The 27,890-nt window shown below is 42.8% G+C and overlaps 3 protein-coding genes and 1 long non-coding RNA gene across 7 annotated transcripts in view; 2 read left to right on the forward strand and 2 right to left on the reverse strand.

Moving 5' to 3' along the window:
* ARFGAP3 (ADP ribosylation factor GTPase activating protein 3) overlaps positions 1-13,498 on the forward strand; it is a 25,914-nt gene extending 12,416 nt beyond the window's left edge. The window contains exons 8-16 of the mRNA XM_056482440.1: positions 585-631; positions 1,702-1,847; positions 3,931-4,056; positions 4,482-4,604; positions 6,940-7,077; positions 7,724-7,847; positions 8,780-8,870; positions 11,794-11,915; positions 12,564-13,498. Of these exons, the coding sequence (XP_056338415.1) occupies positions 585-631; positions 1,702-1,847; positions 3,931-4,056; positions 4,482-4,604; positions 6,940-7,077; positions 7,724-7,847; positions 8,780-8,870; positions 11,794-11,915; positions 12,564-12,581 (935 nt within the window). The 3' untranslated portion in view covers positions 12,582-13,498. The remainder of the gene's footprint in view (positions 1-584; positions 632-1,701; positions 1,848-3,930; positions 4,057-4,481; positions 4,605-6,939; positions 7,078-7,723; positions 7,848-8,779; positions 8,871-11,793; positions 11,916-12,563) is intronic.
* On the reverse strand, positions 13,079-16,265 carry LOC130248577 (uncharacterized). Its single transcript, XR_008839653.1, has 3 exons — positions 16,193-16,265; positions 15,212-16,054; positions 13,079-14,990 (listed from the first exon to the last, which is right to left on the reverse strand). It is a non-coding gene; the product is annotated as an uncharacterized LOC130248577 (long non-coding RNA).
* On the forward strand, positions 15,696-21,484 carry LOC130248574 (uncharacterized). Of its 3 annotated transcripts, XM_056482441.1 has the most exons (6): positions 15,696-16,313; positions 17,321-17,420; positions 19,453-19,544; positions 19,745-19,809; positions 20,534-20,645; positions 20,846-21,484. In XM_056482441.1, exons 1-5 carry the CDS (start codon positions 15,696-15,698, stop codon positions 20,625-20,627), a joined length of 969 nt encoding a protein of 322 aa, XP_056338416.1. In that variant the 3' UTR covers positions 20,628-20,645; positions 20,846-21,484. The 3 variants fall into 3 exon arrangements, 2 of the variants coding, with proteins under 2 accessions (XP_056338416.1, XP_056338417.1); XM_056482442.1 differs by lacking the exon at positions 19,453-19,544 and having other exon boundaries at positions 16,213-16,313; positions 17,274-17,420; positions 20,846-21,089; XR_008839652.1 differs by lacking the exons at positions 15,696-16,313; positions 17,321-17,420; positions 20,534-20,645; positions 20,846-21,484 and adding an exon at positions 20,421-20,525 and having other exon boundaries at positions 19,504-19,544.
* DNAI7 (dynein axonemal intermediate chain 7) overlaps positions 21,347-27,890 on the reverse strand; it is a 17,554-nt gene continuing 11,010 nt past the window's right edge. The window contains exons 10-16 of one of the 2 annotated variants that reach the window (XM_056482438.1): positions 26,980-27,085; positions 24,607-24,740; positions 23,806-23,950; positions 23,316-23,530; positions 22,575-22,742; positions 22,282-22,395; positions 21,347-21,779 (exon numbers count right to left, since the gene is read on the reverse strand). In XM_056482438.1, the coding sequence (XP_056338413.1) occupies positions 21,504-21,779; positions 22,282-22,395; positions 22,575-22,742; positions 23,316-23,530; positions 23,806-23,950; positions 24,607-24,740; positions 26,980-27,085 (1,158 nt within the window). In that variant the 3' untranslated portion in view covers positions 21,347-21,503. The remainder of the gene's footprint in view (positions 21,780-22,281; positions 22,396-22,574; positions 22,743-23,315; positions 23,531-23,805; positions 23,951-24,606; positions 24,741-26,979; positions 27,086-27,890) is intronic. The other variant, XM_056482439.1, reaches the window with a different exon arrangement.

Genomic DNA, 27,890 nt, shown 5'->3' on the forward strand with positions numbered 1-27,890 from the left:
CAAGTGCTTTTCTTGGTTGGTTTGGACATCACAAGTTCTGTCTTAAGGGAAGAATCTCTGTTCTGTGTTTGCCCTTTTCCACACCAATTTCAGCCCAGAGTAGTTTTTCTGTGTGCACAGACATCCAGTAGGAGTGTTCATAATGCTTGTGATGTTCTAGTGAACCAGGTATGTTTTTGTGTGTCACTGGTGGGCTTGAACACAGCCAGTGCTTTTCTAGACAGGAAAAAAACTCATCTTGGATGTGATATGAGGTCAGGTGGACCTCAGGTCTGATTCAGAAGAGCAAGTCCTGCTTTCCTGTTCTGTCAACTAGCAGGAACCTGCAACAGACAGCTGAGCTGCAATTTTACTCCTATTGTGTATTTTCAAGAGATGCCAATCAAAGGTAGCTCCCCACATTTTCTTGGAGATATTCACAGCTCTGTTCTGTAGCTCAGTTTAACATCTCAGCCCCTCAGTGTAGAAAGACATGAAAATAAATGGCAAAAATTATTTTGCAGTTGATGTTATGGAATTTTTCTTCTGCAGTTCTGGAATTAATAAAAATTGTATGTTAAGTAATGTACATTTAATCCTTGCAGAGAACACCACCTTCATAAAAAAGAAGCCAACTCAAGCTAAGAAGGGGGTAAGTGTATGCAAACAATGAGTGTTTTTAACTGTATTATGGGTCATTTATTTCAAGCTTAAAGACAGTTTACTAATTTTTCTGCATGGGATCTTAGCACTTTCTTAGCATCTGTAAGAAGGCATGAAGAGAACTGAGTGTCTCAGAGTGATGGTTCAAGGCACAGGAAAACTGGGGAAGGCAGCTCAAGTTTTGGATGTGTTGCAACTCAAGAAACAGCCCTAATAGTCACCCTAATGGCACCCTAATTGTGGGCTATCAGGGTGACAGCTTGTTGCAGAGAGTCACTCTTTTTGAGTCTGGGCCAATGTAGGGCAGAACATTTTAAAGGTTTATTGGAACAGATAATTTAGTTTAAATCCCATGATTTTGTGCTCCCACTAGAAGACCCTAATACCCAAGAGGAATTTTTTGTTCTGAGTGGTTTGTGCAGATCTGTTCCCTTCCAGTGAGAACATCAGAAGTGGGTTGACAGGTGCAGGTAGAGTTTGTGATGTGTGTGTGCATGGCCTGGAGTTTTACATGAAGGCTTTAAAGCAATAAAAGGTGAAGATAAATGCATTGTGAATCTTATTGTTGCTGCAGTGTTGCAGGTGAGGAATTAAACACAGAGGAGACTAAGAGCAGCAGTTTGGGGGCTGTGCCACCATCTGAGTCATCACCATTTTATCCATATTTGCAGTATTAATGTTTTATAAGTCTGATAATGGTTCCATTGCAGCAAAAATTTATTATGTTACTCCTGTGCAACAAAAGAAACCAAAGTTGTTCTATGTATTTTATTTATTTGAGCCTGCCAATCTCTGAACAATTAAAACCTGAATACTTCCATTTTTCTGTAGGACTTCATTGCTAAGCTAACTAAATTTGTATGAGCAATTAGCAGGAGCAGAATTTTGAAGTCCAGAATATGGAAAGAAGTATTTTCTCTGCTCCAGATTGTTCTTGCTGTCTGCAAAGACTGTTCCCAGACAGGGTGTAGTGTTTGCTGTTGCTTGCACATCTGGCTGTTGAGTCAGCTGAGCTGGTTGTCTCAGTTATAATATTGTTGTTGTTTTTTTGTTTTTCAGCTTGGTGCCAAAAAAGGTGGTTTGGGAGCCCAAAAAGTGAGCAGCCAAAGCTTTAATGAGATTGAAAAACAAGCACAAGCTGTAGATAAAAGGAAAGAACAAGAGGATCTTCACAGTAGTAAGAAAACTGAGAAGGAAGAGCCACTGTAAGTATGAATTAATTATACAGTAGTAAACTATGAAGCCTAATTTAATGAGCTAATTGACAGCATTTTAAATACTACCATAGATTAGCATATGCCAATAAAACTTCAGTTCTTCAAAAAAATTTCCAAAGAGACATGGTTAAGATGAGCCAAGCAGTAATTCCCCCAGTGCTTTTTTTTTTGGCTATTAAATATACAGTTGCTTATACAGTTGATGAGTTACTGTAGAAAATTAAGTATTTAGAAGACTCTTGGTTCATGAATTTTTTTAATCTCACGCTAGTTACCTAGTTTATTTTGGTTTGGTGTAGTGAACTCAATACAATTGAAAACAGTTTTTCTAAGAGCATAGGGAATATTCAGTTTAACTAGTGCTTACTGGGTAAGAGCAGAGGAAGTTTAAATTGCCTGATGAAGTTTTCCACTGATTTATACTGGAACTGTCTTCATTTTCACCAAAACCCTTTGAACAGTTCTGCCTGAGGCCTTTAATCTGTTGGTCCACCTTAATTAATAAATACTCAGCCCTAAAGCTCAGAGGATGCTGTTCCTGATTCCTTCCACATTCCTCTGTGTGCTTCTGATTTTTAATTTTTCATTAGTTGTCATCAAAATTAGACTACTAAATAGTTGGATAGTGTACATTTCTTCTGTTACAGAGCTAACATCCTGTCAGGTGCTAGAGAATCCTTCCTATTACCTCTTAAGAAATTTTCTGAATTATTACATAATTACAGGATCACTTTTTGCTCATGATAACAAGGTCTTTGGTCTATAATCTCCTCCCCATTACTTTTGTGTTGTCCATGCAGAAATGAGTATTTTGGTTGCATTAAAAATGCCAGTCACAAGGGGATTGTGATTTAAATATTGGAAGTGTTTTAACCACAACATCATGGTTCTTGGTGATTTCCAAAAGCTACCAGTGGAGAGACTCTGAAGTAACAACTAAATAATAATAAAAAGGATTGTTCACGTATTATTATTCTTTATCAATGTTGTCTTTGATTGTGTAATTTAGTTTGGAAGGAAGTCCCAAGTAGTGTCTTGGGTTTTGTGTTAGAAATGTATAAATCCAAAGATCCAAGCCAACTTTTATTAAAAGTTCTGCAACCTTTCTGCAGTAGTAAAACCCTCTAAAAATGCTTATTAACACGAGGGATGCACATACACTGTGTTTATGGATCCAGTCCCAGTGGAGGCAAGAGAACTGTATTTCCCTGAGATTATCATTTGGGAATTTTAACTGTAGGTGGCAGCAGATACCAAAATAAAAGGAAGGGTGAAGTCTGCTAAAACTGCATTTGCTTCCAACTAATTGGTGTGGTGGTTTTAATTTTAAAAGCTTGAGTAATAAGCTTTACTAAATTAATTCAATATGACTTTGTTATGTGGCAGGAGTGGAAGTGATTCTATTGTACTTCAGTGTTTAGAAGGAGGAAGAGTTCTGAGACATGAAACTTTAAATGTGATTTTAAATCTGTAGACAATTTCCTTATCTTCTGCTGTGCACTGACAAGAAGAGATAGCTGAAATTACTTTAAAGACCTTGATCAGTATTCCCATTTGTTTTAATCAACAGCAAATAAGATTTTGATGTTCATATAATAGATTTCCTGAGAAGAGCTGCTAATCTTACTGCCTAAAGTGCTCAGTAGATGTTCATCAGTTTTTCCTTTCTGCTTTGCAGCACATCTACCTGCAGCATCCTAAATCTCATTTGCCTTTATTCTGGTAGTTCATTTGTACTTCATGCCAATTGAGACTTAAAATATTGCTGAGTTGCTCATTAAAATTGATAAAAAATTTATTCCTTTTGACCTGACAAATTAAATTTAAGTAGTATTATTACAATTCTGTAATTAAGATCAAAAACCTCAGTCTGCTGCACTGCTGTGACTGGAAAATACTGAGATGGTTTAGAGGTAATGGATAGAGACTTATCTGGGCCCAGATGTTTCTGAAGGGAAGACATTAGAAAATACAGAGCTACAATAAATACTGTTAATTTTCTGCTAATATTCCTGGTCTGATCATTCAGTGTAGCATTGGACATTTCTCTGATAACTGTGGTTTTTTACAGAGTATCATCTCTAAGGTTGGCCTACAGAGATCTTGATATTAAAGCAAGAGAAGAAACTTTAAACCTCTCTGGTAAGAAGAAAACAGAACTGGAGAGGCTTGGCATGGGATTGGGCAGCAGCAGGAGGTATGTGAAGTTCTGGAAACTGTATTTGAAATACTCTGTGGTTTTATGCACTTATCCCTCATTTTACTCAGGAAATGAAGTGGACTAGAGCATGTTAGGGAAACTTGAGCAATATCAGCAAAAAATCTCTTTGTCAAGGGGAAGCTTCTGATAGATTTAAGTTCTAAGCTGGCAGACAGAGGTCAGCTAGATTGTGTTTTCCAGCTGTCAGAACAGGCTTTGTTCAGAAGTCCTGTTCCTACTTGAGAGAACAACAGTTTTCCAAGGGTTTCCTTTCTTTTAATTCCCCTTCCCTTAAATGTTTGTATAGCTTGGGCTTTCTCAGCAAGCTTCAGAAACCAGATTTGGGCTTTGATTTCTTTTTTTTTCTTCTAGGGTGTGAATTTTGTCATTTCTTTACATGCTTGTTTTCTTCCTGTCCCCAGTAACATCTCTCACTCAGTCACCTCAGATATGCAAACAATAGAGCAGGAAACACCTACAATTGCAAAGCCAAAGAAGAAGTATGTGGATGATGTGGAAGACTCTTACTTCTCTTCTAGCTCAAGGTATTCTGTAAGCTTTAAGTTTTGGATGAGCCCAGTAGTATGTGCAAGTTCCATAATAATATGCACAGTATTTTTGAAAGCTGAGATGAAGGCAGTTTGAACCTGTGTACACACCCAGCATGTTTTCAGGGGACATCTGAATCAGAAGAGTTGTGGAAAAGCTGGCTTTGCCTCAGTGACAGATGGATTTGGGAAGGAGGGGAGGTAGCTTTGTTGGGAAAGTGGTCTGAACTCTGTTTGTAGGTTTTATCTGGTCCAGAGTCTGGTCTCTGCTTGCACAGACAGTTGCCATATAAACTTTTATTTGCTGTATTCCAAATCCAGTGAATTTTTTGTCAGAATGCTATTGTCTTCAAATTAAACAAGCATTGAAGTCTGATATTAGATGTACTACAGTTGCATCATTCTCTGCATGCCACATGCAAAATCTTCAATCTTTTTGAGGTATTATGTTCCTATTTCAGAGACCTTTATGTATCTGAACATAAAATGGAAGAGAAAAGTAATTGAAACATTTGTTATCAGAGGATGAATGCAATGCACACTATAAAATATTGCTCTTGGGAGAAGAAAAATAATTAAATCTTAGAGGTGCTAATTGCAATGAACCTTCTGTTTCTGGACTGAGATACAAACAGGTGTTGCTTTCATAAACTGCCTTTATTGGATCTGTGCCACAGCAACATGAGAAATTGTATCTAATTGCTTGTAGACAGGCAAATAAAAGCACAAAGGCTTTTGTGTCACTATTTTGTAGTGTAATCACTGCAGCAGAAACACAAATGTGGGTCCAAGGAAAGTGGCAGCAGTCTTGTAGAATAAAACACAACATTTCAGTGCTTGCCTTGTTTGCTCCCTGAAAAGAACTGTTACTGCTCTCAAATTATTCATCACATACCAGCAGGCAAAGGATGAATTATGGAGGAGGCTTTTTAATGTGTTGTGGTTCAATGATTAGAGGATAAATTGTAACCTGGCTGTTCCCTGCTCTTGTTGTTCTGGTTGGAGCTGGGAGGATCTAGTTGGAGTTGATACACAAGTTCATTCTCTTTAAAGAAAGAACAGTCGGATTTGGACTCATTAAGGATGTTATTATCCTTTATTTCAAGCTGTGACTTTGAAATAGTAGCTTTAGCATCATCTTAGTGTATGCCCAAAAGCAGAATAATCATACTGGGTGTTAGAGTGCTGATAAGTGAATTAAACAAGGTAAAGGTCTCCAGGTTTAGACATAAAATTGAAGCCCCTAAAAGTCCTGTATTTTGATGTTTTGCTTTTGCTGCAGTTCATAAAATCTGTATTAATGTCACAACATAAAAAATTGTTTTCTGTTAAATGCAGTTTTTCTTTCTCTCCCCCACCCCAAATACTGAAGAACTATTTTGCAAAGCCAGAAGAATCTGAAAATAAACAATTTTACTCAAATCAGCTCAAATTGGGCCCTGCCCAATGCCATGGTTTTGGTGGCCACTGTGAGACTGGAAAGCTTCAAACCCATAAAAACACCTTGTGTGTTTGTTATTATAGAATTTATAAAATTGCTGTGGTTTCTTTTTGTCAGGAAAAAAAAAGAAACCTTTTTTTCAGGAACCTCAGGAGAGAGGCTCCTGCTTTTTGTAGAAGTTCATTCCAGATCTGTCTCTCATCTTTTCCATGCTCAGTGCTGAGACTTTGCTGCAGCACAAACATGAAGACCTTTCTTTTTTAAGAGTATTTTTCACAAAATGCAGGTGCAGATTTTAATATCCTATCTTGTTCTACTGAATGGTTCCATTCTCTGTGAATTTGATCATCTTTCTCCCCATCCTGGTCATAGCCAAACTTGAGGTAAATTTCTTCAAGGACAAAATAATCTTTGGTATTTTAATAGTTTTGGGTGTGTATTTTTTTAAATACTTTCCACATATGCTGAGATATGTGTAGGTAAGCAAAAGGGGAAAAGATCAAATGATGTACCATGTATTTTGTGTTTTCCCCACGATGTGCAAGAGAAGATTGCCTGTCTAAATTCAGACTCACTTTTAAGCGAGTTTGTAGCATTTAATAAAATGCTGCAAAACCTACAAGTTCTTAATATTTGGATTTTTTAAAAATGCAGAACCAGAAATAAAGGCTTTCCTGCCTATTCTGAGCTGTTGGATTCAACTCTCGAAAGCTTCTAAAAAAGTATTGTGAAATCCAGATTACTCACTGACAACTGTAATTTTGGTGAAAACAGACTTGCTACTGAATGTTTATAGCAGTCATTATCTAACAACATATAAATATATTGCCACTTTTCAATAAATTAGCAAAGTTCTGACTTTTCAATAGGTTTTTCTGTCTTTTATTCTAGGTACTATGATTCTTCAGATTTGAGGAGCAGCACTTTCTCTAAATGGGATGACAATCCAGATGATTTTTGGAAGAAAGAAAATAATAGTAAAGACATTGATACATTGTTAACTTCAAAAAGCACAGGATTTTCAGACAGGTACACCAAGAAAACCTGGATTTTTGTCCAGAAAGTTTTAATGTGATTTGAGTCCTGCGAGTGGGATTTTCTTCAGTCAGTGGAAGGAGAATTTGGCCAGACCTTCCATCATCAGTCAAGTGATTTCCTGACTCAATTTCTTTTGCAAGCTGAATTTTTTCTTTACATTTTAAGTACTGTCTGTTGTGCTCAGAGCTGTTCAGTTCATATACTGGAGGTAATGCCCAAACACTTTCAGCAAAAGAGGAAGTAGACAAAAAATGTGGGCAGAAACTCAAATATTTGCCCTGTTCTGAGCACATACCTGCTTTGTTTATTGTGTGATGAATCAAAGGAAACCTTGTTAACAAATGAATGAAAATTTGGGAGACACAAACAACAGGTCTGATTGTGATAATAATAAAAAAAAATCTTTATGACAACTGTATTTTTATCTTTGTAACCAAGTAGAAAATGTAAGAATGGGGGGCTGAGGGTTATGTGCTTGGTTGGTGTTTTCCATCTCTCTTCTTTCTCCTTTAGATGCTATTTTTCATTTACCTGTGCAGTGCAGTTTGAGCACTTCAGTGCTTGTTGTTTGATTCCTTTCATTCTGCCACAATGTGCATGAGGTTTCTCTCCCTGATTTATTTTATTTTCCTTCCAGGCCTGCATCTCGGCGTAAGCCTGAACACGAACCTTCTGCAAACACAGATGAGGCACAGAAAAAATTTGGCAATGTCAAAGCCATTTCATCAGACATGTACTTTGGAAGGCAAGATCAGGCTGATGTAAGTAGGAAACTGTGATAAGTATTTTTAAATGTTAAAATATTCTTTGACTATAAAACTGTATTTTTGTGAGTAAGACAGAAGGCAATTAAAATTGGTAGAATTAGTGAGCTTATAGAATTCTGTCCTCTTGATTATTTGTTTGATAGAAATGTACAAATTTCTGATAATTTAGAGTTTAATTTTAAGGAATTGCAGTTGACCATACCTCCATCATTCTTCTTTCCTGGTAGACTATGATTCAGCCCTCCTTTTTGATAGAATTTTTGATAGAATCAGGCTTAATTTGTTCTCAAACTGATGCCAACAAACAGCTTCTGAAACATCCTGCTGTGTGTTTGCTGCATGAAAATATCTTTAATGTTACAAACTTAACTAAGTAAATAAATTACTCAGTGAATTGCATGGTGTTGAATCAGCCTAGGAAAAAAAAAGATTAGTATTGTGCTGCATTTTGGAGGTGAAATTTGTAATGGCAAGCTAGCAGTGTAAATACTTACTAAAATATAATTAATGTTTGCAGGGAACTTGGAAAAAATTGACTTAAAAGTCTCATGTGGTTGGAAGGGTCAGCAGAATGTAAACTGCAGTGCTTCCCCCTGTGTTTCACATTTTTTAGTTGTTGTTGTTTTGTTCTGTTGTTTTTAGTTTTATTGTTGTTTTAATTTTATTGGTTGCATAGTTTTTCAGCAGTTGTAGGGTAACTAACAGAGTGGGACCTTTGCAGTTGAAATGATAAATATCACTCTTGGGTAACTCAGAAATGGGATGGTGACAAACTCAGTATAAGTGATGTGAAAACCGAAATGGGCACAGCTTTCAGTGTGGTCCACTTCAGATCTAAACATCTGTAGTTTCTCAGATTATCTGACATGACCTCAAAAGGTGGCAGCAAGCTGATAACATCCTTTTTATTCTCAATTCTTCTCCAGTATGAAGCAAGGGCTCGGCTAGAAAGGCTTTCTGGAAGCACATCCATAAGTTCAGCTGACTTGTTTGAAGACCAGAGAAAACAACCAACAGGTACATATCAAACAGTGACAAACTGGAGCATGTGGGGAATGCAGCCTCTGCTTCTGATCACAGCCATCATCACTGTGTTCTGCAAGCAAAATGCTAATAATCCAACAGGCAGGGCAGGTGTATCATGTTTAAAAGTTAGCTCCTTAAATTTCAAGGTCTCTAGTTTTGATTCTCTAAGTTCAGCATTTTATACTTGGGGTAGGGGGGTGTTGCAAATAACAAACTCTTTTGTAAATAATATTTATCAAAGGAAAACTAATATTTTCCAATGAGGTAAAACCTAAAAGGACTCTCAGGTAGTTTTTTTTATCAGTTACCATGAGTAGCTCATTAGCTCTCCTAATAATAGTGGATCTAGGAAAAATCATTAATAAAATGTTAGTGGACTTGAAATTCCCATGTCATCTGTTGCATGGCATACCTATTCAGTGGGATATTTGCTTCTACCTCTGGCCTTGCAAAATTATTAAGGAAGATCTTCACTTGGATTGTCTGTTTCAAAGATTTGTTGGAGCACCTCACATTGGAGGGTGTAGTTCATCAAATCAGAAAGGGAGAAAGATTAGACTGAGGGAAAAGAAGCGCCTTAGGGTATGGAAAATGTCTCATATTTTCTTTCCAACACTTCTTGCATTGTGCAATAATGTGCAGTGGAAAAGGTGGGAAATACTGAAATATTCTATATGCTTAATCAGTTGAATTTCATTCCTTAACTTTTGAAGGAATTGGAAAAAGAAGAGTTACTGAAGAACTTGAAATCTGTGAGTAATTATTCAGATAGGCTGGAAAAACAAACAGTGTGCAGCATCTAATTTTACTTTGGAAAAGTAAAGGAGGGAAAAACCCCAGAACATGTGACAGTTTAGTTTTGTTCCCCTGAAAGTTTGAATACACTGGCTAGCAGAGAGATAACTCCTGTTACCAGCTGCTTAAGTAAAACCAGGGTTTAGGAATTTGAAATGTGAAAAGAAAAAATTAAAGAGGGAAGAATATACCAAGCAGAAATCACAGTAAGTTGTTTTAACCACTTGAAAGAGCACATGCAACATGGTTTCATAAATTCACACTATATCAAATGTACAGAAACTTCCTTTCCTGCCTGTTTCTGCTACACCACTCACCCCAAAAACTGAGGGGTCACCCTTCTTGGAGAAATCTACTGCACTGACAGTTTGTCTGGTGTGGAATTAATTAAAGACTATCATTAGTTCCATAAAATAAACATAATCAGGACACTGTCAACAAAAACACCACTGTAGTTCTGGAGTCCTTGCTGGGATAAAACATCCTTTGCATCTGAGGTTGTTTTTGTGAGCACTGGTGAGATGTCAGGGTAGAACAGTGTGGGCTCCTTGCTTGTGTACAGAATGCTGTAGGGAGGTTTTTAACCAAAGAGGGGCCTGCAGGAAAATGCCTTTTTGCATTATTTCAAAGCTGATGCTTATGAAAGTCAAGTGGCTGACTTGAAGGTGCTGATTTGGAAGGAAACCACAAGAAAAGCAGTTGCTTTCCTGCCTTGTTTACAAGAACTTTTTCAGACCAACCAAACTTAAGCAGCAAATGATGACAGAATTCTTGTGGCTGAGAAGTGGTTAGAGCTTCTCGGGTTTTTTATCACTGCAGATTGTATTTCTGTGACTGATTTTAGCAACAAAAATGCCTGAAGCATTTGATGAGTGAAATAGATTGTAAAAAGACCAAATTACAGCTCAGAAATAGGGTTGTCTGAGGGAAATCTTGAAGATAATTTGTAAAGAGGATCTGTAATGTCTATAAACCCATGCTGGGCTGAAGGATTGGAGTGGGAAGTTCTCTGAATGTGACAAGGCATCTGTGCTACAAACCAGCCTCTTACCTTAGGTGAAACAAATGATCTCCAGGATTGTCTGTCTCAGCCTGCTAAGGAGATAGGACAGAGGAGCTACAGGTTCCCTCTCTTCCTCTTCCACTCCTGTTGGAAAAACTAAAAGGAGTCTCCATTTGGAAAATGGTCTGGTTTGGGATGGTTACTCCATGGAGCCCCATTTAATCCCAGGATCTTTGGGGTGACCTCATTGTGCCCTTCCAGTGCCTGAATGGAGCCCACAGGAAAGATGGAGAGAGACTCTTGACAAGGGCCTGGAGTGACAGGACAAGGGGCAATGGTTCCACACTGATAGAGAGGAGGTTTAGATTGGATATTGGGAAGAAATTATTCCCTGTGAGGATGGTGAGGCCCTGGCACAGGTTGCCCAGAGCAGCTGTGGCTGCCCCTGGATCCCTGGCAGTGTTCCAGGCCAGGCTGGATGGAGCTCTGAGCAACCTGGGATAGTGGAAGGTGTCTCTGCCCATGGCAGGGGGTTGGAATGGGATGATCTTAGAGGTTCTTTCCAACCCAGGCCATAATAAAGCAGAGCTAACTCTGTCCAAAATATATTGACTTTAAGGAAGGCCAGACTGCCAGCATTGTTCTGGAGTTTTAAAACCTAATTTATTTACCTTTACTGTAATTTCTGTGGATTTTTCCAAGCCTCAGGTGCAGTAAGGCAAAATATAAGTGTGTTCATACAGCATGGAAATCATCCCTCTCTGCATGCACACAAATAGGGTTCATCACTTCAGCCACCTCTGAAATGCATTTATCTTTGAATTGCAAGGAGATAACAGCTGTTGAGGATACAACACAAGCTTGTCACAGACTGGAAGTACAGAATCAGTCATCTTCTATCCCAGCATGAATTGCTTAGCTGGGAATACAGAGTGTAGAGGATGACACTCTCGGGTGCAATTAGGAAAACCTGGAAACAATCCAAAGGAAGATGCATTTAAGACATTGAGATCTCTGTCTAGTGCTCCTAGTCATACATTGTATTTCAGGGAGGAAAAAAAAAAAGGTTGATTTTAATATAAAATTCTGTTTCTTCCATGTGTGTTCTCCTTTTAGGAAGCTACAATATTGCCAATGTCTTGCCTTCAGCTCCTGATATAGCTCAGTTTAAACAAGGAGTGAAATCCGTGGCTGGAAAACTTTCTGTCCTTGCTAATGGAGTCATGACATCTATACAGGTGAGTAAAAATGTCACAATCTATTAACCAGCAGTTGAAATCTTTCTGTAGGGATTTAGTACCATGGATCCTGACACTGAATTATTTTAAGAGAGAAAAGAATGAATTTGGTTTTGAGCTCTGTAGACCTCTCAAAGTAGACAGTAAATCTTTATAATTTAAAAAAATAAATCTTACCTGCTAGCTCACCTTCATTATAACTTTTTTTTTCAATTAAACAAAAAATCCCATCATGAAAGTTATTTGTTGTCACTGTTTATAAACTCACTACTGTTCCTAACTCAGAATGGAATAGTTTGGTTCGAAGGGATCTGCAGTGATCATCCAGCCCAACTTTTGTGTTCTTGGGCTCTTTCATTGACCCTGTTTTTTGCACAAAATAAGCCATCCTGGCCTCAGTGTCCAGCATGGTTTGTGCTCCAGTCACTTGGCAATTCCTCTGTGAGGTCACTGGGAGCTCTCAGGTGTTTGAAAATCAGGCTCATCCTGGAATTCAGCCCTAAACTCCAGTTCTGGGAAGCACTGGTCAATTTTCTGAAAGTCTTGAAGAATTCAGTTGCTCTTCATTGCACAAATGGAAGTAAAACTGATTTCTTTCCATGGGAAACCCACTCAGACCTGGTTTGTTACTTGTTTTTACTTTTCTAGGATCGATATGGTTCCTGAAGCTCAAGAAGGATTCTTCTTCAGGCACACAAGTAATCACTCTGCTGATTCAAATGAAGGTTGCCTTAAGACTGATGATATTTTTAACTGTTTCTTAGTGCAGATTTCTGACTCAGCCTCTTAGTGCTGTTTCATCTTAACAGAGCAGAAATCTTGCAGCAACTTGTTACATTGCATATACTTTTCCTTTTTTTCTCCTTTCCAGTCTTTATTTCTTAACAGCCTTATTGTTAGATAAGCTGGGAGCTTTATTTCATTACTGGCTCTGTCTGTGGGGCAGGAATGAGAAAGGAGGTGGTGGTGTTTAGTAGACTGTAGCAGAATACACATTTAAATTAAACCTGTGCTTGCCAGGAAGGAAAAGCTCTTAAAAGTCATAAATTGATGTGCATTAAATGGTGGGGAATTAGTGGTTTAAAACAGTATTCCAGCTAGAAGGTTCTGTGCTTAGATGTGAAGTGTGGAGAAGTCAAAATGTGATAATACTGAATAGTGGATTTCACCTTGTTGTGGGGACTGTCTATTTATTCCTAGTTTTGAAAGTTACCAAAAAAAAAAAAAAATTGCAATATGGAATCCTTAAGTGCTTTTAAAAATTCTGTATTGTGTAAAAATTGAAAAAAAAAAACTTGAAATATACTAAGGGCCTAATAGAGTAGTTAATTAAATACTTGTTAAAATGTTTAGCACAATCTTAGATTTTTGATAAACTATCAATTACTGAAAAAGGAAATAGTGGGGCTGTGTTTTAGACAGTCTAGAATTTATTGCTGATGACATCCTGCATAAAAATTATTATGACCTTAAAGAAAAAACTTTACAACCAAGAATTAATTCAAGTTAATTCTGTTCTGTAATTTTCTTAATTCAAATTTGTAAACTGCTGATATCTAATAAAAACAATTGATATAATCTCAGTTTTTAATTCAATTTCTATGTGTGGTCATCAGTATCCAACTTTCTAAACACTGTCATCTGTTTTTTGTCTATACAGTGGTATGGTAAAATTAGCTTTTAGTTTTAATTTCAGGTAGTCAGACTTGCTTTCTTATTAAATTGCTGTAGTGATTTAGAAATCTAAACACTAAAGTTGGGGTAGAAAATAAACTACTGAACTGAGATACTGTGTTAAATACAGTTAACAGTGTAGCTGTATTTGGGATTTAATTTCTACTTGCCTCATATCTAATTCCCACTTCTGATAACCTGTTCATGTGGCTTTTTAGAATTATTGATTAAATTTGTTCATCAAAAAATACCTTTCTTTTTTAAGAGAATTCCAAGATGACCATTTGTTCTGCCTAATGGTACAGCTTTGCAATAAAAGATTTGCTTTCCTACCTCCTTTCCCACCCTATAGAGATGATTTGGTAATGTACCAAAAAAGTTTAGAGCTCAGGACATGCTTTGGTTTTCCATAATTATAGGTAGCAGTTTTTGGCTTTCATTCTTCATTTGAGAGTACACTTAAATTTATTACAAATAATTAAGATCAACTTTTTGGAGTTGTGGTATATAAAGAGCATCCAAACTTTCAGAAAGTTGCTCCTCCAGTGTCTGGGTTACATATTCAGACATCTGAGGATGGATGCAGATGCTTAAATTAGGGCAGGGGAGGGTAAGGAGGTGAAGTTCTGTCTCCTCTCATGGTTCCTCATGTGTAACCATTTGTGACATCAGCTAGACTGCAGTAATTGTGTCCTGGTTTTATGCATTGCTGCAAACCACTCCTAGATGGAAAAATACAAAAACATGTATGTGTAAATGCTTTTGTGGCAAGTTTCTGAGGGAGACTTGGCATTGGTCACCAGCTGTGTTTTGTTGCAGCTCTTCCTCTCTTAATTCCTTCTCCCCACCGTTCCACATCTGGCTTTTCCCAAAAACAGCAGCACCAACTGTGAACCATGTAAGTTAAGCTTGCCTCTTAAAATCCTATAGGGATACTGCATATAAGGGAAGCAGGAAATAGGGTTTTTTAATACTTTATATTTCATGAGGTTTTATTTCTGATGGTTCATTTGAAAGAAAAAATGTTTAAACGTCAGAATGAGGATTCATTCTGTGTCCTGTACTCCCCTTCTCCAAGTAAGCTGTGAACAGAATTTTGTGCACTTGCTTTAATGCTGTCACTCTGATCTGCTCCACATCAGTTTGTCCCACTGCTGGGAGAAGTAATTCCAGAGCCATTCAAAATATTTTTTGGAAGAATGAGCTGAGTGACTCCCCAGCACAGGAGCCTGTAAGTGTTGGTGTAGCTGCCTGTATTTTCACACCTCTGCTGTCCAGCTGTCATTGTGAATCAGGGCTGAAGGCCACCTAAAACAGGCTGTGATTCTGCAGGAGCCAGGACTTTCTGCATATCCATGCATATGAGACTGGATTCTTTTGATGAGTAATGGTGAAGCAGACCTGGAGGGGGTACAAAGCAGAAAAGTTGAGGCCGTTCCTTGTTCTGCTGCTCACAATTCCACAGACACTGAGTAGCATTCAGTGCCAGGGAAGGCTCAGGTTGAAAACTGCTCTGATCAAATTTGGTTGATACAGAGAGGAGCTGATGCAGCAAATCAATACCAAGTGGCTTTTTCTGAAGTTTTCTAAGCATCCATGGAAATGCTGTTTAATGCTTTTACCTCTCTTCTCTCAGTGGAAGCTGTGACACTGCAGCTTTTGCAGGATCTGGCAGCAGGCTCTGAGGACCTCTCCTGGGTTCAGGGGGTTCCTGCAGTCTGGAGGTGGGTGCCCAGCAGCAGCAAAGACAGCAAGGGTGAGAGAGCAGCCTGGGATTTAACACAGCCCAAGAAGTGATTTTGTATTTCAAATCAGAGACCTTTCAGGTGAAGGACATCTTACATGAACTTAAGTGAAAACTAAACGGACTGATCAAAAACAGAGGAAGAGATTGTCTCTTCTCTGACTCTTTCCTTTGGTTTCCCCATGTGGTTTTGTTGGTTGTTTTTTTTTTTTTTTTTTTTGCATGAGCAGACTGGAATCCACAAAATTTTTTGTTGACATCAAGTCCCCACTTTGTTTTGGAAAAAGCTTCTTGATTGGGTGGGGTTTTGGGTTTTTTGTTATTCTGTTTTTCCTCATTCTCTCCCTTACTGTGTGCACAGGATGAATTATAGCCCATTTCTCAAATTGCTTCTAGTCTTCGTCCTCCACTGCGAGAGGAGAGCCATAGATGAAAGGATTGTTCTGGCTGGCAGAAGCTGCACCAATCTCCCAGGAATGTCAGTCTGGATTTGTCTTTTCTCCCAGTTCTCAGATTGGGGGTGCAGTGCAGCCCTGCCCTGTGTATCTCCTAGAAGGGAAGAAATGAGAAAAGTATGGAGCTCGGGCCGGAGCAGCCTCCCGCTCCGAGCGCCGACGGGCAAATGGCTCCACAGCCCATTCCCGGGGTTTAAATCCGCTCGGCCCCGCCCCGCGCAGCCGCGCTGGGGCCCCGCGCACCTGTGCGGCCCCGCCCCTCACACCTGTGCGGCCCCGCCCCTCACACCTGTGCGGCCCCGCCCCTCACACCTGTGCGGCCCCGCCCCTCACACCTGTGCGGCCCCGCCCCTCACACCTGTGCGGCCCCGCCCCTCACACCTGCGCGGCCCCGCCCCTCACACCTGTGCGGCCCCGCCCATAAATGCCGGCGGATCCGCGCCGCTCCGCTCACTGTGGGGGATGCTCGTCCCGGGTGCGGCCGGACTGGCGCTCGGAGCGCTGCGCGGAGCCCGAGGTGCTGAGGTGGGGCCGGTACCGGAATCCGGGCCCGAAAATTCGGGTCCGGGTCCTGCCGGTGTCTGCTGGGGGTCCCGGGCGGAGCCGCTTTTTTCTCGGCGGGCGGGATGGGGGTTTGGGCCGGGATGGGTCCGGGATGGCCGCGGGCGGAGGAGCCGCTCCGGGACGGGCGCTGGGGTCGAGCCCGGCGCTGCCGCTCCGCTTCGGCCGGCGCGGGGCCGGGGTCCTGCCGCAGGGAGCCGGGGCTGTGCCGGTGCCGGAGGAGGGCGGCGGTTCCCCGAGCGGGCGCTGGGTCGCGGCTGAGGCGGGCGGGGCGCGGGGAGCGCCCGAACCGCCCCGGGACCGCCCGGCGCCGCCGCTCCCTCAGCGCCGCCCGCCCGCGGGGCGCCCCCTGGCGGACACGGAGCGGCGGCGCGAGCGCAGCGAGCGCAGCGCCCCCTGCCGGGCAGGGCCGGCACCGAACCGAACCGAACCCGGGAATCCCGAGAGGGCAGCGAACCGAACCGAACCCGGGAATCCCGAGAGGGCAGCGAACCGAACCGAACCCGGGAACACCCGAGAGAGTACCGAACCCCTGCTCCCGCCGCTCCTCCGACACCTGCCGGGTGGGACTCGATCCTCTCCCTCCTGTCCACCACTTTCTCTGGGGCTCGCACTCTCCAATGGAAAACCCGTGGGTTTAAAAAACCCGTGAGAACTTTGGCCTTTAATTTCTAGAGCACAGGAGATTCTTAGCTGGAAAGAGCCATGACGATCATCAATCAGACAGTGATAAGAGCCTGGCCCATGCAGGGATTGAATTCAGAATCTTGTCCTTAGTACCCTGCTCAAGCACCTGAGCCGATCTCAGGGTCGTGAGGAAGGTCCTGCCTGGGGTGGGAATGGCTGCTGCCAGCAAGGGAATTCCTGTGCTAATGCAGCTCCTGTTTTTCTGTTAATGCTGTTTTACACACCAGCCCTTTCCAGGATTTGCTCAGCAGCTGTAAAGGTGCTCATTCCATGTCTCTTTCCAGAAGAACTGGGCAGGACAAGTCCTGAGGGCTCACTTGGTCCATGGCCAAAGCTCTGGAGAGTGTCAGGGCTGTCCAGCCTGCAGAGGGGCGTTTCCTGCAGGTGAGTGTTCACAGCCCAAAATCACAGCAGCTGCTGAGGCTGGAGCTGCTTTTGTGGCCCAGAGCTGCACGGAGCCCTCAGTGACTCCCACTCCCTGCCAGGAACGTTCCTTGGTGTTCCCCAGGTGTCCCAGCTGGCTGGGAATGGGGGCAGGAGGAGGTGGGAGCCCCAGGAAGGGACCCAGCCCCTCCTGTCCTCGGTATTGGCAGGGGAGGAGCTGTGCTGCAGTGTCCTGCCCGTGGCACAGTGTGCCAGGCACACATCCCAGGGATGGGCACTGGGATTCCTGGGCAGTGCTGGGATGGATGTGGATAAAGGGCTGCCCACACACAGCTCCTGGGCCAGGGGCTGCCCTGAACAGGCACCTGGAGGTGCTTCAGCCCAGACAGATCCCACTGATCCCCCAAAATGACCCCAAGAACAGCTGGCAGTACCTGGGAATGGTGGCAGGGTGTGTTTGCAGAGGGGCTCAGACAGCAATTCCTGGTGCTGAGCTCCTGCACACCCCCAGGTGTGTCCCACCCACCCCAAATCCCTTCCCTTCCAGCCTGGAGACATCATCCATCAGCAGTGTTAAAGCCAAGGGAATCTTCCCTCACAGAAATTACACCCCAAGCAACAGCCCTCAGAGACACCTTAAAATAAAAGGTTAGAGTTGGATAAAGTTTTGTTTGGGAGCCAGCTGGTACCACAGAACTGATGGAAAGCTTTCCCAGGAGGGTCCCACTGAAGGTGTGCTGAAAGCAGGGATGTGCATCCCTTTCCTCAGGGAGAAGAACTTCCAGAGCCACTCCTGAGGCTCTGGAATGAACTCAGCTCCTGCAGGGAGAGATGTCCTCCCCTGGGCACAGAAGCTGCCTCAGCACGGCTGGGAGTGTGTCCGGCCACCTCCTTCTCCTGCTTTAAAGTATCAACTGGAGCCCGAGCTGGGGGGAGGGAAACTGGCTGAATTCCAGGGAACTCTGTTGAATGTCCCCCAGGGGCATCTGTGGGGCTGGGGGATGAGGGTTATAAATAGCAAATTCTGTGGAATATAAACCTGTCCTTGTCCCAGTCCCACTGAGCTTCCCTGGAACCTGTGCTGGTTCCTGACACAGCTGGTGCTAAAGTGGCAGCTCTGCATGGGAATATCCAGGCTCCACGAGGCACTGCCAGGTAATTTCAGCAGGAACTCAGCAGGGAATGTGGGTATAGTTCATCTGAACCAGCAAAGCTGATACTGAACCCCAGATCTGAGCACCACACCAAGAACAATCTTTGTGCTGCCCTGTCAGCTAAAGGCCCTGGGCTGGGAATTGCAGCAGGCAGATGCATGGAATGCTGTAAATCCCAGCTCCCACAGCCCCCACAGGCCAGTCCCAGTCCCAGGTGCAGCTCGTGTCCTTCCCCGCTGCTGCAGGACAGATCCGCTGGGAGCAGAGGGGCGGGACGGGAGCGGCCGCCCGGGCTGGGCGGAGATGAGGCTGCTGGAACCGCGCCTGACCCGACCCAGAACATCCCTCCTGGCCGGGCTGGTGGGCAGCAGCTGGATCCACTCTGGGGGAAACACCCTGCCCCTGCCAGGAGCTCTGCCTCTGCTTTTCCTCCCAGCTCCTGAGCAGTGCCAGGGCCACTGTGAGGGAGTTCAAATCCAAATAAGCCCCAGAGAGTGAATGATCCCAACAGGAAATGCAGTGTTGTCATAAAAAACTCAAAGATCTGTTTAAAATGCTCTGACATCACTGTAATGGGGTCCCAGGAGCCTTCTTAGTGCTCTTGGTTCCATTTTTGTGTATTTTTAGTCCCTCAGTGGGCAGTTTGTAGAATTTATTCTGGGACTTAGGTGTGGAGCAGGGTTGGCTTTGGATTGATCTTCACCTCTGGTCCCACTTTGTGCAAACACAACTTGGGCCAAGCTGGGTGAACTCATCCCCTCAGCTTTTCCCTCCAAAACATCCCCTACTTATTTCCCTGCAGATGAACTTGGATTTTGCCCCAGACTGTCCCCTCCTCACCTCCACTTTCCCTCACGGTGTCCATTGTGTCCCCACAGATGCCCTGGTGACACAGGGAGGTCCCTGTGCCCCCAGTGCCTTTCTGCTGCCCCTCTGCCCTTGTCCCACACAGCAGGGCACAAAGGGAAAGGTATGAGAACACATGATGTTTCTGTTTCAACAAAATCTCTCATCAAATTATCTTTGTAACACTTTCCACATGTGGTTTTTGTGAAAAAAAACCCCACGTTTTCCTATTCAGACTAATTTTGAAGTTTTAAAGAAAATCATGATCTCATAGGGACTCACAGAAATTCTTCCAACACTGTTTGCTGTTTCTCCCTCTGCCAGTGCATCAACGAGAAGTCCTGGGTCAGTTCTTGTTCCATGCTTGCCAGTGACCTCGAGACAGAAAGGTACAGTTATTGCTATCAATTGTTGCCACAGGCGTTGGGTTCACAGCTGGGTTACATTTCTATTATACTCTGTTAATGTAAGGGGGCAGACATCAGCCTACTGGAGCTGACTTGTCCATTCCCTGCTCTGCACTCACAAACCCTTGAACCACTCTGCCAAAGCCGGCACTGCTGCTCTCTATAACAGAACAGTAGTTTATCCACAGAGGGCTTCTAACCAACATTTCTCACAATGTGTCCAGAGCAATCCAAGTGCTTATTTTACATCTCCACAAGTGTGGCCAAAGCCCCAGGTACACAGGAACACCAGATTTTAAGAGTGTACCAACAGAAGGATTAACAGGTTTAAGTATTATTCTTCATACAACAACTAATCCAATTAACTACTTTGCACTTGGATTGCTTGGTGTGGGAAAGGTCAGTAGAGCTTCTGTGCGTCCTGAAATACAAAACATGAAAAGAAAATTATTTCTTTCCACAAAAAAAAAAAAAAAAAGAAAAAAAATCATAGTAAATTATGCTATACACTAGAAAATGACTTTTTAATTTTAAGTGTCCTAGAACTTAATCTTAGGCCTAGAACTCAAACATCCATTGAAAATAAAAAACAGACATGAAATGGACAAAAGCACCAAATATTTGGACAAACCTTCAAACAAGCATCATTCTGGAAATGGGCTCTCCAAGTCTCTTCACCTCATCCAAAGCCCCTCTCCATTCTCAGGGGTCACTGCACTCACTCCAGGGTACGTGGAGCAAGTGGAGAGACGTCATGGCTTCCCTGGGATCTTTTCTCCTTTGACCCTTGCAGGCAGTGACTGGGAAATGGTGGGCAGGTGAGCTGAGTCTGCTTACCAAGAACTTGCTTCTTTGGCTGTATTTCACACCCAGAAGCACAGCTCCTGAAACAGTAACAACCTGTCACTTTTGGTGTTTGTGGGATCTGCTTTCCTTCAAGGCTTTTTGGGGTGGGGTGGGAAGAGTTGCACGTTTTGCAGAAACCCTGAAGGGCTCTGTGCTTTCCTGCCCTGCCCAGGTGCAGTTTGATGGCAGCGTGGGCATCCCACTTCAAGGCTTCCTTCTGCCACGCCAACAAAACCCTCTGGGTGTCGGTGTCCGTGCTGGTGCTGCTGGCTGCTCTCACCAGCTTCCTGACGGGGCTGTCCCTGCAGAGGCCAGCAGATGCAGCCCCTGTGGGCACTGGGGACTCCTGGACATCCCTGCAGCAGCTGCTGTGGCCCTACACAGGGCTGCAGCACCACGGCCCTCCCCCGGTATAACCCAGCCCTGCTGCAGGACAGGAGAGAGGCTGGCAGCACTGCAGGCTACATGCTGGGTTTGTATTGCTGGTTGAGGGTTTTTTTTGGGGAGGAGATGAATTTTTTTTCTTTAAAGCATGACTTGAAAACAAAAAAGTGTATTTTTTTTCCATTCTGATAAAAGTAGTGTTTAAAAGTAGCTAAAAGGGTCTCAGTTCTACTGAGGTTTACAATAGAACAGCAATTTTGTTCTACAAAACATGTCTAGGTGGTCTAATCACAATTGAACAAAGCATTTATTTTGCTTGAGCAAAGATAAAATGTTTGCATTTTAGATCCTGTTTCAATTATTTGAATAGAAAAGGATTTACATTTCAAGTCTTAACTTTATTGAAAGCTTTTGATAATAAAGTTTTAAAGAAAAGCATGCAGTATCTAAGAGAATGCTAAAACTCTGGTAGCATGAAGCAGCTGATACACAGAATCAATAAACAGGAAGCCAGCTCCTTCCACTTTATCCATGGCTTTGTTGCTGGCAGTATCCTTGAGCATATGGTAGAGTGTGGAATGAAATTCAGACTCCTCTTCCAGGTCTTCTGAAAAAGCTTCACTGGTTTCAGTGAGCTTGAGGTTTTGTACTTTCTCACCACTGAACATATAAAGAGACCAGTTGTTGTCTTCGGGAGAGCCTGCTGTAAGATGTTCTCTTACCTATTGCAGGAGAAAATGCAGTGAGGTGAAGCCTGTGCCATTGCCAGAGTATAAATTCTAATATTTGTGTTCAGCAGGGGGCTGTGTTACCTTTCTCCAGCCACATGTGGGAGTGTTTGGCTGGCTGGGAGAAGTTTTAACCCTGTGTTTGAGTTCCCAGGTGGAGACAGATCAACACTGAGGTTGCTTATTCCCTCCTCTGCAGTAGGGAGCAGAAGAAACCCTACAGGCAGCAACGAAGTCCAGCTGTTCCTTAAAAAGCTGGCACAGCAGACTGCTGGTTTTCAAGGGCCCTCTGAAGAGCATGAAGCTCTGTCAGGCCAGCTCTGGCTAAAGCCCCCCTTGGTGCCTTATCAGTTCCATTCTCCTTGGCAAGTGTCCCCTGAGAGCTCTCTCAAGTGCAGTCTGTGACTGAACTGAGGCAGGGGCTGGAGCACCCTGGGTGAGTTAATTCTTTCTGTCTGCCTGGGGAAGGGGTCAGTGCTGGGCTGACTCCACAAACCTTGAACACAACTCGCTCTGGCCCTGCTTCTCCATTCCACTTGCTGTGAGCAAAAGCAAAGGCAGCTGCCATCAGAGCCATCTGGTCATAGGCCTTCACTTCTGTCAGGGCAGCCTGCAGTGCACAAGTACAAATCAGACACAGATCTCCCTGCATTTCCCTGGGTCACAGCAATGGCAGAGCCTGCTTTACTCAGTCCTGGCTCAGCTGGCAGCACAGCAGGGCCCAGTGCAGGAAAGGGTGACCTGAGAGAGAAACAGGGAGAAAAACCAGCAGGAAACTCTGGCACTCACCTTCCTGGGCACAGGCACGTACTCAGGAGAGTACTCTGCTGGGAAAATGTTCACTCCAGCTCTTTTCAAAGTTTCTCTGAGGGCAAAAGGACTCATCCATTTTCCTGTGATGTGGGAAAGCACCTTTTCTTCTTCCACCACTACTGAAGACAACATACACTGATTATCCTGTTGTACAAACCAGGGAAAGCAACTTACTGGTCAGGGAAGCTCCTTTCTGGTTTAGGCTTCAAATATTGATATTTTTGCTATACTGGGTCCTACCCACATCATCTGCTACTCTGGGCTGTGACCTTTCATTTACAGATCCTGAAGAAAGACACCTTTGTGCAGGAATTCAGAAATGACACTGGTGTACTGGTTTGCACACCAGTGAACAGATGGATAATCATGGGTGGCTTGAACTTTGAGAAGAAACAAGGAGCATTAGCAGCAGGCTGCTAGAATTCCTTGTATTTCGCTTGGTAGAGTTGGGAGGAGTGAGGAACAATTTTCAGGTCTCTAGCAGGTGGAACAGGCCTGAATGCAGCACCAGCAGCAAAGCACTGACAAACTTCCCAGAGCAAATGCCCAGATGCTTTCTCATAGTAAATAACTGAAATTAAATAACCAGTGCAGTGCTTGCAAAGGAAGAGACACTCAACTTTCTCTTGTGGAAACATCCCAAATTCTTAATCAGGGACACTGTAATAATTATGGGGTTTTTTACTGCAAATGTTTAATTAAAAAAATTGACAGTACCTTAATTTGTATCTGAATGGTTGCAAAGACTGCAGTAACTGTAAAGAGTCCTTCATCCACACCAGTAGGGTGCAATTCCCAGGCCTGATACGGCAGGTTCAGGTGAGCATCCTGGAGAAGGGCTACTGGACAAAAGGCACCCATCTGAAAGGAGATGCTCTTTTCTTCTGCTTCATAAGTTATGTTGCTGATGCCATCAGTTCTCCACTGCTGGCCTGGACAAAGAGGAGGGAAAGGTACAGTGATGTTCATGGGAGGCTTCTGCCAGTAATGCTGAAGTAAAACAAACCAAAAAAGTAATAATAATAATAATAATAAAAAAAAAAAAAAAAAAAAAAAATCCAAATCAATTAACATGGAAGTCCCCCAGCTATTTCTGGGCTCCAAACTGGCCCTTATCTTTACAGATGGAGTGTAACAACAGTCCAACTCATGTAGAAATTCCACTATTGAATTTATTTTAAAATAAATTTATGTCCTAAGTTCATACCTGCAGGCTCCCATCTGGCTACCACAGGCACTTGAAAATAAATCACATTATCAGGAAGCCTCAGGGTTATCTGTACTGCTTCCTGTGTGCCATCTTCAGCCTCTCCTGGGGAATAAGGATACATCTCCAATCCAATGTCCAGCAGCTTTGGCAAGAGAGGAACAGGACAGATCAGGGGTTTATCAGAAAATGCAGGTTCTTTCTTGGAGTTCATCTCACCACTGCAAAGTTCTTTAATGCACTATTTAAAGGGTTTGCTAATATTGCACATTTCCAACTCCAACTTTGAAGGCAATACAAGAGTAGCTACCCTGAGAGCCTGGAGCCCTTCCAGTGCTGCTGAAGGCACCCTCAAGGCAGGGTGGCACAGCCTCAGAAAGCAGGAGCAGCTGTAATTCCACCCTGTCCCCAAGGTGTCCCAGGGAAGGAGAGGTCACAGGGGGCTGGGGGTGAACAGCCCAGGCCTCTTCCCCTGCCCCAGTCCTGCTCTCTGAGTCTGGAATATGGGGAATTCTGCTTATTAAAGGTTTCCAGCTTCACAGTCTGGGGAGTAGCTCAGCACCAGAGGAAGCCAGAGCCCAGTGCCCACAGTCCTCAACCAGCCTGCAGAGCCTGGAGCTGAACCAGCAGTGAGTTTTGGTACCACTGTGCTTTTACCTTTCACATCTGAAAAACTGATGCTTTGCAGACCTTGCCTCGTCAGTTTGCTGCTCAGGAAGTCGTGCCCAGTGGCTGTGCCAGCAGTGACAAACCTCAGGAGCAGCTCCCAGGGTGCCAGGGCTGATCCCTGTCCTGCCTCACCTGCACCATGCTCCAGTCCCCGACGTCCTGGGGCTGGGGCGGCAGCTGCAGGGCATCGATGTGGTACACACCCCCCAGGGGCACCAGCTGCTGCGGATCTACAGCCCTTGGTGCCTCCTGCAGCGCTTCCTCTCCTGCAAGAGTCACCAGACAGCAGCAGTTAACCTGCTCCAGCCCTCCTGCATTTCCCCCCTTCCCTGCTCTGCACTGTGTGTGCTGGAAGCGCTTCACTGCAGCAGCTCAGCCCCATCTGCTGGTGCTCTTCAAAAATCACTGACTTGGGGAAAGGCAGAGCTGGGCAGTGAAAAGCTCTTCTTGGTTTGGGCTGAGCTTTTGCATTTGTGGCCAGTTCCAAATGTTTTCTATAGGAACAAGGTTTTACTGACAAAATAATTCCATAATTACCCACAGGCACAATAATACAATAGGTTCTGGACGGTTTAGTAAGATTGTATTGACATGAAAAGAAGTGAGGCAAATAAAAAGATATATAAAAATAAGGCACCAAAAGGTCATGTCCTGAAGGTGAAAGACATGGTAATTAGGAAGAGCAAGAGGGATTTAACATGAAACACAATTTTCAGATAACGAAGATAATTCCTTTTTTTCTATGCATAATTACATATATATCACAAATGTATGAACTTAAGGTTTAATTAGTTGGAAAATGTTAGTAAAAGGCAGAAACACTGTGGACAAAAATGGCCACAAATATTTTCTTTAAAAAAACCAAACCAGCCCACATCAAACATCACATAGGATGGTACAGGAGGAGAGAAGTTACTGGTGACAAGAATCAAGAAAAAAGTGTTCAATACTGTAAAAACAGCTACTGTAATTGTTATGAAATTTGCTCTGAGAGAATAAGATCATATCAAAAAATGACAACTCTCTGTATAAATTGTCTTCAAGCTAGGAAAAAAAAAAAAGTCAAAATGGTGTTCATTTTATGTCAGATTTAGTTACATTCTGCAGAGGTTTTACTCTACTGTATCACACACCACCATAATGTCCTTTTGCAGTTATTCTGAACAACAAACTTATCAGAAGTAAAAAAACACTTCACTGCATTTTACAGTGGTATCTTACACTTTAACTTTTTTTTTTTTTTTAATTATAGTACAAAAATATGTAAGTATCTTCTAAAGAAACTATTTATTGTCCCAAGGTAATTTATCTGCTTAACAGTGGTACAATAAAGGTAGATCCAGAGAAACTGTAACTCTTCTATGTTGTTGCATTTCTGGTTTTTAACACCCATTTACCTGGCTCCTTTCACTGCTGTTCTCAAAAGTGATTGAAAGGGTTTGCAAACCATAAGCATGCCAGAAAAAGCAGTTTTTTCCTTCTTTACTTATTAAAACAGATGAACAAGAAAATACTCAAGTATATTTGGTATCTGTACACATCCACTTCACCTAATACTATGTAGGGGTTTTCAAAGCCTGACAGAAGTAAAATACAAATTCCTCCACATGAGGCCCAAGTCTTTCATATTCTCTTGAAAACCTTGCTTTTAGGGTCTAGTCTGACACCTGGTTCTCTGGACTGTGCTCAGTCCAAAGTGTAGTAGGGTGGGGTTTGTTTTTCTACCTGAAGAAAAAGGCTGTAAAGTGGAGCTAAATTATGCTAATAGTTGTTTGCAGTTGTTTTATTTAAGTCAGTACCACAAGAAAACTGTTATTAAACCAAAGGGCAACATCACAGTACTGCAGAAATTTGCAATTTATGTGGGACAGATAAACAGATTTATTTCATAGAATTAGGCCCTCTCAGTTTAAGCACCCATTCAGGCAATACTCAGTAACACCCCATACTGCACCAATGCCTACCATGATATGCACTGGAATCATTCATTTTCTGAGGAAGTAAATCTCCCCAGAGCCTGGCAGATTCATAAAGATGGTGTGTCTCACCCATAAACATATGTATAATAATACACATATCTATATAAACATGATAAGCATGTACATAAGCATAAATAATAAATAAATAAAAACAAGTGTGGGGACAAACTCCATTTTCCAATCTGTCCCCACATTTAACAATCATTAATAAAAATGTCAAGAAAACCCAAGTGTTATCAAAACATCCCTATATTTATCAACTTTGGAAATGTTGCAGTGTTTCCATGGATAACAGGAAGAACTGGAAGGGACCTTAAAGTCCAGTTCCAGCCCCCTGGACACCTTCCACTATCCCAGGTTGCTCCAGAGCCCCATCCAGCCTGGCCTTGGACACTTCAGGGATGGGGCAGCCACAGCTTCTCTGGGCAACCTGTGCCAGGGCCTCACCACACTCACAGGGAACAATTTTTAACATATAAAATACTTAAGTACTAAGCAGTGCTGCACATAAAAAATAACCAAATACCTTGTGATGGCACATCCAAAACGTCTGAATTCTTCTCAGTTTCCTCCTCTGTCTCTTTTGCATCATCTGCATCATTGCTCTTTTCTTTCAGTGAGGCAGCACTCTCCTAGATAAAAAGCAAGACTTTTTTCCATTAGTCAGAGACAAACACAATGAAGAAGAAGGTATCACCTCCTTCAAGGAGGCCCAAGGAGAATGGATACAGAAACATTTGTACCAATCTTGCTACAGGGTCAAGGCTTTAAGAGAAATAATTTTTACCTAGTTAGCAAAAATATTTTGATTAAAGTATTCACTAATTTGGAACTAGATTTATAGAGACAAAATAATTACTTCATTTGCACAGCAAATTCCATCTTGAGGTCCCTGGGTACCAAACAAGCACACAACACTTTTTCAGCACAGTGTGCACTCAAAAGTTGTGGTTTTGCTGATTTTACAGTCAGCAGAGTGGCACAAAGTAAAATGCAAGTTGAGGCTGAATCCAAACCAAACTCAAACTGTGCCAGAACCCACCTGCAGCTTTGGCCAGTGCCTGGCCCATGATATTTATTCCCTTTCACACTGTATTTCACTGCATTTACACACAGAAATGTAGGGGAGCTCAAGGCACAAACAGACAGGAGGATGCTGAGAAACATTCCCCTGGATTTCCAGACAAATATCCAGATCAACTCATCCATGCCACAGCAGACTCCTCTGGAGGCACAGCACCTTCTGTGCCCTGGCTGTGCCTGCCAGCTGGTGGGAAGAACACACATCTCTTCAAGCAGGACAGGAAGGTGAGAGAAAAGAAGCTGAGAGAAGAGGAGCCTTCAGTGGGAAGAGGAAAATTTACAAAATGGATTGAGAGGAAGAGCACAAGACCTGGGAAAGAAAAAGAGAAGGAATAAAATGAAGGAGCTTAAATA

Source organism: Oenanthe melanoleuca, chromosome 1A (assembly GCF_029582105.1).
Source record: "Oenanthe melanoleuca isolate GR-GAL-2019-014 chromosome 1A, OMel1.0, whole genome shotgun sequence".
Taxonomy (NCBI): domain Eukaryota; kingdom Metazoa; phylum Chordata; class Aves; order Passeriformes; family Muscicapidae; genus Oenanthe; species Oenanthe melanoleuca.

Excerpts from the sequence above, each read along its gene's own strand:
- LOC130248574 (XM_056482441.1), top strand. The coding sequence starts at position 15,696 with ATGAATTATAGCCCATTTCTCAAATTGCTTCTAGTCTTCGTCCTCCAC. Across the intron at positions 16,314-17,320 it reads GCGGAGCCCGAGGTGCTGAG|AAGAACTGGGCAGGACAAGT; the intron begins GTGGGGCCGGTA and ends GTCTCTTTCCAG. Across the intron at positions 17,421-19,452 it reads CAGAGGGGCGTTTCCTGCAG|ATGCCCTGGTGACACAGGGA; the intron begins GTGAGTGTTCAC and ends GTGTCCCCACAG.